The following is a 12,665-nucleotide window of genomic DNA, read 5'->3' as shown; positions in this document are numbered from 1 at the left end:
AGCTAGGAGAATTACTGTTGATGTTCACAATGGGCTGGTCATGCATGTATTAAATAGCTACTACAGGGTGGGCAAGTATATTTTTTCAGTGTACATTTTGCTAAGCATTTATCGAATGCATGATGATCTGCAGTGGTAATAATGTTTTTCTGGCTTACATCAGTTCATTAACTCTTTATGCAGATAAAGAGCCAATTTACAGTATTCCAGTTAGAAACATCCTTGCAGTGGAAAAACTTGATGAGAGCTCCTTTAACAAGAAAAACGTAAGTTTAATTTTGAAACATACTATATTGTAAAGGCCTTTAAAACAGAACACGGAGAGCACTAAAAATGTCCCACATAAAAGCTAAAAAACAGCTAGCTTAATATCAGCAAACAGAAATTGCTTCAAAATCATGGTTTGTTGCCAAATTGCATAATTGGGGGCATCAAGAAAGCCATCCTTCTATAGGCCATTGCTGTAGGTTTGAGGTCTGAATGTTTTGTTCAAGAGTACGTTCACTGGAATGCCTCCCATTCAGAAGCTGATTGAAACAGCTTCAATATGGCCACTGTAATGTACAGAATTAGCTTACCATGTAGGCTCTTCATGTGGTAGCATCTAGGAATCAAATGCCTCCAGTGGTTCAGCTGATGATGCTTCCAAAATAATTTCCTTTTTAAGACACTGAAGAAAATCTTTGAATCAGAAAAATGAACTCTTGCTAAGAGTTTGATATGCTCTATTTCTTTCAAGTTTCTCTTGGAGATGTCCCTGATTGGTAGATGCCGCTCAACTAGAGATACTGCTATTGATGCTTCCAATTATTCTTTTATTCAAGGAGCTCCTTAAGCATTAACATAATGAATGACTGGACACTCTGATTAGCAGTTTCCTGATTTTGAAATAGATGGTGTTCTGGACAAGAAAAAGTATGACAAATAGCTGTGTGGGTGAGAGCAGAGAAGAGCAGCTGGAATATGTGGTAGTGTGTCAGCTACACACTGATGGAGTAAAGTTATTAAATCTGTATTGCATAAAACAGGAATGCAGAAAAACTTGTGGTATTTCTTTGCATTAATGTCCCCTAACTGAACTCAGCTAGTATCTTAATGAAAAGTTGCTTTGCTTTTTTCAGATGTTTCAAGTGATACATGCTGAGAAGACACTTTATGTTCAAGCAAATAATTGTGTGGAAGCTAGTGAGTGGATTGAAGCTCTCTGCCGGGTAAGCAGATGCAACCAAAGGAGACTGAGTGTTTATCATCCCTCTGCTTTCTTGAATGGGAACTGGCTTTGCTGTAAAGCCACATCAGAGAACACAGTGGGTTGTACACCATGCACCGCGTAAGTAACTTCTGCACAAAAAGAGATTGTATATATGTCTTAGAAAGTAAGATTTCCTTTATTGTGCATTCTTTATTGTGCATTGACTGCTAAGTCAGTGATCTCAGATCTAATAAGAAACTGTTAATATGCTTAGAGGCTACTTGTCAGTCTTGTATCTAGATTTGAAATCCTTCATCTCTTACTCATTAACCCTGATACCCTGATGTGTTGAGTACCCACTCAGAATCAGATTCAATTGAAAATAGTAAGAGCAACTCTGAATGATGATATCCATGAAAGTGGAAACAACCTAGATATCCTCACCCACAGATCAATAATGTGATAAGTAACATTTGTTGGACAAGATAGGGGTAGACAACCCCTAGGCTAGGGGAAGAAGGTAGGCTTCTCAAGCCTAGCACACATTTGTAAGGTTGACCTTAGTTTGAATGCTGAAATCACCCAGAGTTCTCAGCATTACCTTCAAAACTAGTTTAGGAAATCTGTCATACAACAAAGGTAGTATATCTACTCTCCCTCATAAAATGGCCAGATTCTCCAAAATTAAATCATGAGTAATGGCTTTTTTTCACAGAACAGAATCCATGTACTGTGTACTCCACCATGAGTCTCAGGGAGAAAGGTGGACTATACGTAACATTAAGTAAATAAATATAATACCTTTTTTAGGGTCTGTCATATTGACACACATTGTGCAAGCTTTCAAGCCCACCAAGACTCTTCTATCAGGCTTAAATTTTATAAGGTAGAAGTGCAGAAAACAAATCTTTCCAGCCAGCAGATCTATAGGACATAAGATCTGGTCATGCTGGCTTCCTTAGTGAGGTGTCAGTGGGCTGTGAGCTTAACTTCATTGCTGTGGTGTAGAATTACAACATCTCTTCCTGTTTTACACAGAAACATCTTGACATTTAAAAAGAGCACAAACAGGTTCAATGAGTGATTGACTGGAGCTCACTTGGAGTTGACAACTTGAAGACAACTCTTAATCGTCAGAGCCCCCTGCTTGACTGAGAACCTGCAGTTGAACCAGGCAGAGCTGATTGCTCCTCAGGAGCCACAGTGCTGCTTGGATTCCCAGGTAGTTCTAAGGTGGGGGATTCACTTGGCTCTCAACAACAGATTATCTTGGTTTTCCCAATTTAAGACAGCAGTGTAGCTGTCATCATGATAGCTGCATTGAGGTGAATAAAACAGAACTCCTAGAATATGGAGGGGGTCCTCAGCCTTTGTAGATATATAGCGCTGTCTTCACTACTGTCTCCTCTGATCTTTTTTGACTCTTAGGCTTTACTTTTTAAGAAAATCTCTGCTAATGGAAGGGATTTTTATCATTGGAGTGGGACTCTCCTCTCCAGCTGCTACAGCCCAAAATGCCCTCGAAAATGCTGCTTCTGGAGAACAGGATGAGCATTGGCGGGAGGGGAATTGGAGATCTACAGTGGGAATCAGCAAAAATCATGCCCCACATCAGTTAGCAGGAATTTTCCACGGGTTGCCAGTGTTGGTGATTTTGGGATAAATAAAAACATTTATCCATTACGACTTTTCCCTTAGTGTATTCACACCTCACTTTTCTTTAACCAATCATAAACTTTCCGTTGCAGTATTATAGCCCATTGGAAGCAAGTTGTTACTCCTTCTACTTCTTTTTTTTTTGTCAAAATTCATGTTTTAGCCTGCTAAATAATACCTATTTTGAACACTGGTGTTAAGATGTTTAGACTCCGTTACAGAATGGCTTTTAGTAAGTAAGTCTGTTCCTTTTATATCTTTTAATTGTAGAGGTGCACCTGCTGACATTCAAATAGAGATTGATGGAGATAGAGAAACTGAGAGAATCTTCTCACTTTTTGCTATCAACATGCCCAAACTGCAGAAGATGCAAGGTACTGATTCATTAAAGTAGCACCAGCTTCTTAAAAATAATAGTGAAAAGGTTCTAAAGAATTAGCCCTATCACTCTCCTTTGTCCATTTTGAACAAAATTCTTTAATATTACATGAGAAATGAAATAGTCCCCACTTCAGCTATTTTGGGCTCTGTTTCTCAAACCTATCCAACGGTAATTTATCCCAATTAGTAAATTAAATAAGGTTGTAAATGTGCACACAATTTGTATATAAATTTTCCCCATTTTACAGACTTTTAAAGAGAACATACTTAATAAGATTTAAGTCCCATTGCTATAAGAGAAACAGGTTTTCCCCCCCTCAGCAGCAGCCGCAGTAGTAGTGATCAGCTTTTACAAGATATGAGTTATTTACCAAGTTGTATATGAGGATTAAATGGAAAATATTATACGCAGCAAATACTCTTCTTTCTTCATTTACGTTTTAAAATCCATTATTTCATTAAAGAATAAAGAAGCATTTTTAACAAAAATGAAAACTTCTAATTTTTCTTATTTTTAGAGGCTTGTGGAAGCATAGCAGTCTATCAGGGTCCACGGAAAGAACCAGATGACTATTCCCATTTTACAATTGAGGACTCAGTAGCAACTTTTCAGACTCTTCAACAAATAATAGCTATAGTAGAAAAGTTGTCTGAACATCATGACAGATACCAAAAGAAGAGGTCATCTAGTGCTAAGTATGGCAGTGAGTAAGTATTTCACCTTCAGAGTGGCACAGCTCCTGACAATTTCAGGATATACCCTGGTGTGGTACATCACCTAACTCTAAAATCTCACTCAACAAATTCTTGTCACTTCACATATGTGATTGCTGCTTCTGAAAATCAGTGATTGAATGAAATACAAACATGTCACTCTTAGACATACAGATGTGAAGGCCTGGTAAAAATCTTGAGAAGTAATTTTTTATGAAGCCTTTTTCATTTTTTTTAGTTAAGTAACTGGAAATTTTGGGGAGCTCTGGGGAAAAAATCTCTTATGTGAGTGCTTTATTTCAGCTGTTGGATTCATTCATGATTATTACTTGATAAGAACGGCTGATCCTATGTTAGCTGTCATGTATGCACTTAGAGCATTTCTAATGCTATCCTCTCATGCCCTGTTCATACAAAGCTCCATCCATGTGTATAGAACTTACCATGAGAAAGAAACTGGCATTTGAGAACAATTTAAATTGTTTTTGGTTCCTCATGAGCTAGAAAGGTGAAAAAAATAAAAACTTGGGTGGAGTAATAGTAAAAAATTAAGCCTTTGCTTAAACCATTAGTTGTTTTTTTGGGAACCATCTCTGCGTATGGTCAGACAAACACAGGGATTTGTGGCAAGGGGGCTTCTACAGTTTCAGAATACTTCTGCACAATTCCATGAAGCCTTAATCACCCATTTGGGAGCGTTTGCTTAGCTCTGCCACAGCTGCAGGCCAACTAGGGCTCATGATGACTAGAGTAGAAATAGACTAACAGCACATCCTGCACATGTTCATAATTTTGCTTTACAAAATCAATTCAAATGCTTGATTTAAGCATGGAGCTTTTTTCAACTGCATTCTTTAAGGATGCTTATAATAATTGAAGTTAGGGGAGTTCACCTATCACTAACACAAATAGTTTTGTGAATGAAAAGCTAGGCCATCTATTCTAATTTTTAAGCTGTTTGCCTGAAAGTTAGGTGTACCTTGTGTTTGTTTTTTACAGAGAAAATCCAATTGTTGGAAAAATTTCCTAACCCAAGACCAACAGATGAATTCAGAAGAAACTGGAGTAATTTTCAATATGTCAAAATCCTGGTTTACTGATTCAGAGTATTTCAGAATGTATTTTGGCTGGAAATTAGCTGTGTTCACAATCTATTTAATATTTAATAAGGAAAAGACCAATTTGAGAATATGATTTTGTTTTTGGGAGAGAATTTCCATACTGCTGAAAGAACAGCATTCCAGAAGATGAATGGGAACATGTTCTTTCTACACATCAAAGGACCTATCTAAAGGAATAAACTTTTTATAAGGGAGGAAAGTAACTACCATTGTGGAAAGGATTGTGCATCTGCCAAGTTCGTCATCATTTGATTTGTGAACCATCAGTGCCTATTCGGCAGATAGATCTTGGCATCAAAAATCACAAGGATCTGAAGCTTTATATTCTGCGCACAGCCACTTTTTAAAATTGTCCTATTTTAATCTGCTAATCTGTAGTAGACATTATGTTTAAAAAATGGTGGTACTTTTAAATGTGCATTGACAATTTAGCAATGTTTTATTTAAGAGATATTACTGAAACCAGACAAGTCAGGGACTCTGCATCTTGTTTACAGTTGGGGTGAGCAGTGAAAGGGGTGACATGGAATTATTGTCTGCATCTTTGTCTTGACAAATAACCAGTTATGAGTATTTTATTTAGCTATCAGGGCTTTTCTGGAGGAATAAGATTTCAAGCCTACCAAGAAAATTGCTAAATACTATGTGATACCTTCCTACTTAAAATTTAAAAACAGCCCAAAAAACTGGTGTTACACGTTAGACATGAGTTTCATAGTTGCTTTTGAAAATCACTCCAAGCACTTTAGATATCTGGATAGCTCCAGATTATATTTCTGGATACTTTGTAGTATCTAATATTATGATCAGTTGAATGATCGCTGTTGTGGCTTAAAATGATGCTTTTGTGAACATTTTTATATCTAGTTTTTTACTTGCCAGGTAAAGTTTGGAACTCAGCTTTGCCTTTGGAAACTCTTAAACTTGCCTTCTTGATCTGTGTATTGCCATAGGCTGATAAAAATGTCTATGTAATAAACAAACTACCACATAACAGAAGAAAGGCTAATCTTCCATTCATCAGTATTATTGATTATGGTACTAGAAACCCTATTTTGGGAGCAATTTGCTGAGCACTATTAAAATGGAAATATTTCCAATGAAGACATGGTCATAGAATTTGTAGATTTCTTCTTAATATTTTTTACTTTTAAAAAATGTTACTGTTACTTGCCCAAATTTTAATTAATGTTTGATACAATTGTTTGATACAATTCTGGTACAATAGCTAGAAGATAAAAGCTATTTAATATATTCCACATAACTAGTAGTCTAGTATGGCATCACCTAACAAATTGCAGAGATGTCCCCAAAGGATCAAAATGCCCAATCCAAAAGCTTTCTGCACCAGCAAATAAAAACTTTGAAGAAGTTGCACATACCCAGTGGGAATTTTTTTTCCTTGAAGAGTAATCTTTCCTTTTCAAACATAACTTGCCATATACTGTGGGTGGCTGCTATTCAAAACCAAAATCCCTATTTGGCACTTGAAATCCATGGTTGTGTGTTTCTGATAGATAACAAGGAACCAGTGGGGATTGACAGCACAGTGATACACTGGTTGTGCAATAACAGTAGAAACATAAAAGAAGCCCGGGAAAATTACACTTAAATAATATCTGGAAGGTTTAGATTAACATGAAATTATATGGGATCCAAATGTGATGTGTGATTTGTACAGAGGAGGCTTATATATAGCTGATGGTATTTTCCAGTTAACCATATCGGAAAAGTAATCTTCCCATGTTGTAGAGTCAGCATTTGACAAAGCTGGTAGCATCAGTGGAAGAGATACTGCTGGATATCCTTTGCAATAATAATAATAATATTTGATTTATATATCACCCTTCAGGACAACTTAACACCCACTCAGAGCGGTTTACAAGGTATGTCATTATTATCCTCACAACAATCTCCCTGTGAGGTGGGTGAGGCTGAGAGAGCTCCGGAGAGCTCTGACTGACCCAAGGTCACTCAGCTGGCTTCAAGTGGAGGAGTAGGGAATCAAACCTGGTTCTCCAGATTAAGAGTCCCATCACTCTTAACCACTACACCAAACTGCAATATGGACTACACTTACTGCTTTAGAGACTTTCAAAAAATCCTTTCTAACAATAGATTATTTTGGACTCTGCTTGCATATAGGCTCAGACTAAAAATACTGAATAAGAATATCCACTGAAATTTGTTTGTCCAAGACTAAGGTTAGTAGCATGCAGCCATTTTTAATAGGAGTATGTTCTTGCTTAACGTAGAGTATGGTAGACATTTGAGCCTTTGCTTTTTATCTAACTGAAGTGTAACATGTTGGTTGCAGAAGTAGTGGGATCAAATCATCATATGTCTTTGTTTTATCGTATGTAAGACAGACACTTATTCATCAAGTTAGCTATGATCCAAGGTGGTGTTAGACACTATTTGAAGGACTTAATACAACATCTTATAGAACAAGGGCATACCATTGAAGATTTAACTTTTCCTACTAAATGCATTCAGTGTCATAAGTACAATTCCACCAGTGTGGAATATGGTTACATAGACATAAATTGTAAGATGTTCTCACGGATTCAAAATGTGATTCACTTGGGCTTCTTTACTTTAATGATACTGCTCATTTGGCCAACAGGCCTTGAGCAACGCCACACGTTCTGACAAAAAAGGGACATTTCGCACATTATGCAAAAAAACAAGCCTAAGTTTGTTAAAACTTGTTTCTTTAACAGGGAATTGCAGCCAGTCACAGCTACCTGACAAGTGTACATGTATGAGATGTCTTTACCAGTATCGTAGCTGCATTCACATTTCACATTTTTTGGGTGGAAACCCCATAATGTAACATGTGAAATGGTACATGGTACTCTGGGCAAGATGGAAATTGTTCTTGTAGAAGTTTCAAGCTTGGAAATTTTACCTAAAAGTATCATGCTGCTGTTTTGTTAATGGGCACAGTAACTTTTTTGAAAAGTTTATTTAGTATAATGAATTACAATCAGCTCTGCTAGTGCAATTCATAAAGCATATGCTTTTACTGAACCTAGCAAAGCATTAAGCAGTTCTATATTTGGCAGATTGCAAAGGGGCAACTTATATAAACAGCAATGTATCAGGCATCTGTGGTTCTTCACATTAATGTATCTTAAAACAGGCTAAGTGACTGGTTACCTTCAGAGTTATTCAGTGTTCATGATTTTACAGTTCCATTCTTAGGGATTCTTCTGTATATACTCTGGGAATTCAACTATTTATTAGCCTCCTCTATTCATTTTTGTGTCAGTATCATGCATTACTTTTTGACCCATATGTATAATACGGACTTTTATGTTCAAAATATCCATTTGTATCTTACAGTTTGGCTTATTTATTCGTCCTGTGGTGTTGCAAAATCACTGTCATTCATTCAAATCTAGTATTTGACGAAGTGGGTTCTACCCCATGAAAGCTTAATACCACAATAAATGTTAATCTTTAAGGTGCCGCATAATCTTTTGTTGTATTCATTCTACTATCCCTTCTGGTTTCCATTTTGAGAAGAATTTCCTTGTATGTTTTAGAACTGAGCATATCATCAGTACATCAGTGAATGATACAAAGTTAGCATTTATGCCCATAAGCTCTGCTGCTGCTAAAAAAAAAAGTATACCAGTGCAAAAACAGAGTTAAAGACAGGTAAACCTTTAGGTTGGTAGTTAACATTAAGGAAATCGAGAATCTTTGAATCAGTGCAACCTCTTGCAATGTTATCAGTTTGTCATTTCATTTCCAAGGGCATACCAGCCAGTGTATATCTTCTGAATGATCTACTTCAAAGCTGCATTTTGTGCACTAGATAAGAAAACTACTCTGTAGGGCCTCAGGTTATGAAAAGCCTCTATAACTACAGAAAATTACTAAATTATTATCATTTTTGGTAATGCAATGGGACCTCTGAAACTAGACATAGTGTAAGGCCTCAACATGTCTTAAACTCTGATCTACCTTTCATACTCCCCAAAAGCCAAGCCTACAAATTACTATACTGGATCACTATACAGGAAACAGATTACTTTTACAGTTAAAGTTTGTTTATAATCTATCAGCCAAGTTAAATCTACACCAAGTTTAATTAAAGCAATCTACTGTTATGGGAAATAAATGCACTTTCAAAAGATACTGCACTGTGTAGCTTAAGTGCAAGATAGTTGGTTACAAATAAACATCAGGGCTGTGAGCAGGACTGAAAAATAGTAGAAATTCCTAGACCCATGTGACCCGGTGCCAGAGACTTTGCTAGCTTATCTATGCAACTTTTGGTAGTGGTAATATTTTTCAGGTAAAGCAGGTAGCTTACAACTAGTTAAAGATTTTGAGAACAGTTTTCGCTGGCATTACCTTAGAGAAAAATCTGCTCAGTTATTTTGCTTTGGCTGAAGTACATTTCAGAATGTGGATTTGCTTTGTTAGGATGTAATGAATGCATTTTTATTTTAATTTTTTTCAGTAGAGGAGTTTGAAACTTGAATATTGCAGAAAATTTGTTAATGACTGTTGTCCATTTTAAATACTTAAATAATGTAGATAAAAATTCAGTTGATTGCTAAATTGATTTATGTTCCACCGTATTAAATAGGCAACAAATGCAGTGGGATGAATATGTTCTGAAGTAATAGTTTGTGCAACATGGGGGGGGGGGGGGTCTGCAATTGATAGCCCCTTCCAACTGCAGCCACCCTATGTTGTATCTCACACATTTTCCAAGAGGCTTTTTTTAATCTTCAGTAACTTCTGGAGGGAGCAATGCTGGAGAAAAGGATGGAAGTTGTTAAAGATCCCTCCCACAGTCTCGACTTAGGATAGCCTGGATCCAACCTAATATTTAGTATCTTCCCTTTGGTTAGGTTTTATGGGTGAAACAAATAGCAACAATCAACGAACATACAGAATTCTGCAGAAAATTAATCCAATAGATATGATATCTTGTAATAAAGTAAATCAAGGGGTAACTGTGATCATGGCAATAAACCTTTAATAATTTTCTTTGAATAATTTTATATGACTATTCAAGTGGACCAAACATCCTAGCAGGTAGTTTGGTACATACATCAGTAAAGATAATCAGAATCTCTTTAGAATATAGGGTTCTATGTTTTTAAAAGGCATATAAGAGCTACTTGGAAAAATAAATACAGTAAGATTAAATATCCTTCCCAAACTAAACCTTTCTTTCAAAATGTACCACCACCCCGCAATAAACCTGAAAAACGGCTACAAGAGTGATGAGACTTAATTGCTAAATTCCAATGGAATTTTTAAAAGTTAAATATGAAATTACACATTGTCTTTGGGTTAGAGGCAAATGTGGGATATCGAGTACAATTTTTTAAAGGAAACTAGTGTAATAAATAGACAAAGCAAAAAAGCAATCCTATTTATGCATCTAAGCAAGATGCTGCTAAACTCTAAGAATTATGCATAGAAAAAACAAGGATAACCTTTATTACAAAATATTTTATTGTGAATGACTTACTAAATGTTTGGAACAAATATCCCTGTTACCTTTGATTAGAAATTATTAGTATAGATAAAATGTTAGGATATCTTAAAATATGGAATGTGCATGTTTATAACTACTTGCTTTTTAAAATATTTATAATCTCTACAAGACAACCATTGTATCAATGTCTGCAGATAATTATTTATATAATCTATCACCACAGTAAGATTTACCATACCATCCTAAGCAGGTGTAACTGCTTAGGATGGTATGGTTTCTCAAAAAAAAAATCCAAACCATAACATTTGAACAATTGTTCAGCCTGTGGTGTACTAATACATATTTTGCCAAATAATGGAATGGGATACATACATGACCAATAGGAAAAGACATATTTTGGATGAAATCTGAGATTAACTATATATTATTCCCTGTATTATAGTGCCCAGAAATACATTATGCAAGATTTTGTCCAATCAGAAATGCAAGCCAGAATACACAGCTACTATTGTATTTTTCCTGCATTTCTGCTTGGGCAAGAGCTCTAGCACACCTCAAAATTCTGGGAGTTGTGTACTGCCAAATCTTTACTGCGTCTTAATTATGTGACAATATTGTCACCCGGTATTCAGGATCCAAAGCTGACTTTGGTTATTTTTTCCCAGTTTTAAGCCAAACTTAAAAAGACTGATGGTTCAGAAAGGTCTGGGAAATGTTTACTTTAAGCTAACAGCCTATCAAAAATAATCAAGTATCTATAATTGATGTTTGGTCATCTGTGCTTCATTATCAGGTGATCTGTTTTCTGCATGTTGATTATATAAATTTGTATGAAAAAATTTCTGTAAAAATGTTAACATTTACAAATACAAATAAATACAAAACAAGACCTACAAGTAGTTTCCTAATAAAAGTTTGTACATGCACCCTTGAGATTTTTTTTTCAAGAAAGACCTCTCTCAATTTTTTTTGTTAGCCCTGTTCTATTTAGAATGGAATATAAAGATTTTGGTGTCAACACATTTAATGTCCCTTTTGATGTAGTGAAGAACCATTGTGAGAGAGTAGTAGCAGGAATGGAGGGGTGATGTTAATTCCATTGGGACTATTGAGTCATCTGTGAATGCTGAGCAGCTCTGCCAATGTGTAGTTACATAGGTACAAGTATCTTAAAGAACCATAGCTGTAAAAACTCATGGGACTGAGTTATGTATCAGTTTAATAAAACAGTGGTATACTTTTAAATCAAATATGGGGAGAATCCATAGCTCAGCTGCTCAGAGGTTTGATCTGTGGCATATCCCATTTCTGAAGGCGGTGGGGGGGGGGTTAAAACCAGGCTATAAACAGTTTGCTTTCACTTCCCTCTTTCTGCAGCTTTCTGGGGCTCCTGTAGAACTCCAGGGGGTCAGGAAAACTCATGCAAAATGCTCCCTTCCCTGAGGAGTCCTCAGCCATTACAGGTGTTCACTAGACTAATAAAACTAGGGAGATTGCCAGTTACGAGTATTGGGACAGGTATCTGTTTTTCTTGAACATTTCATGGCTCTTTGCTTTTTACTGTTTTTTTCCTTCATATTCTCCCATATAAAAGTGAATCCAGTGTGAACCACTACATGCATCTGGGGAAGTGGGCTGTCTGTAGTCCATGCAAGTTTATGCTTAATAAATTCTTGTCATGAGACTCCTGTTCATTTTTGCTGTAAGAAAGCTACCCTGTGGAGTTACTGTGAATGGCTACAGGAGTGTATTTTTGCACTTTCAGAAAGGGTGGGGGCAAAGATCATATGGTCTAAATGTGACCCAGAACCCTTTAAAAATACTACTATATGAGCATGGAAATAGAGCCACAAGGGAGCTGTAACAGTGCCATGACTGTAACATAAGATGGTCTTGCATTTCAGAACATAACTTTTGAGTGAGTCTATCTGTAGTTTTGTTGTATTATGCCCCAGCTTTGTAGCTTAGTAGGGTGAAGTTTAGAACATAATGCTGTTTCACTCATATTTTTGAATCCTTAGCATTTATTTTTATCCACTACAACACATTTTACAGAAAAATATTTGTGTGTAATTTGATGGCTCCACTAATGGCATAGGGCAGGTTAACTTGTTTATGAATGCAACTTGAA

The 12,665-nt window shown here is 36.2% G+C and overlaps 1 protein-coding gene across 2 annotated transcripts in view; it reads left to right on the top strand.

Annotated features, from left to right (window-relative positions):
• Positions 1–8,533, top strand: part of RASA2 (RAS p21 protein activator 2) — a 66,136-nt gene extending 57,603 nt beyond the window's left edge. The window contains exons 20-24 of one of the 2 annotated variants that reach the window (XM_054982988.1): positions 184–266; positions 1,122–1,330; positions 3,119–3,222; positions 3,748–3,933; positions 4,943–8,533. In XM_054982988.1, the coding sequence (XP_054838963.1) occupies positions 184–266; positions 1,122–1,330; positions 3,119–3,222; positions 3,748–3,933; positions 4,943–5,043 (683 nt within the window). In that variant the 3' untranslated portion in view covers positions 5,044–8,533. Of the gene's footprint in view, positions 1–183; positions 267–1,121; positions 1,331–3,118; positions 3,223–3,747; positions 3,938–4,942 lie in introns of both variants that reach the window. The other variant, XM_054982987.1, reaches the window with a different exon arrangement.
• The last annotated feature ends 4,132 nt before the right edge of the window (positions 8,534–12,665 follow it).

Source organism: Eublepharis macularius, chromosome 6 (assembly GCF_028583425.1).
Source record: "Eublepharis macularius isolate TG4126 chromosome 6, MPM_Emac_v1.0, whole genome shotgun sequence".
NCBI lineage: Eukaryota > Metazoa > Chordata > Lepidosauria > Squamata > Eublepharidae > Eublepharis > Eublepharis macularius.
Note: the sequence above shows the minus strand (reverse complement) of the source record. Positions and strands in the feature narration are given on the sequence as shown.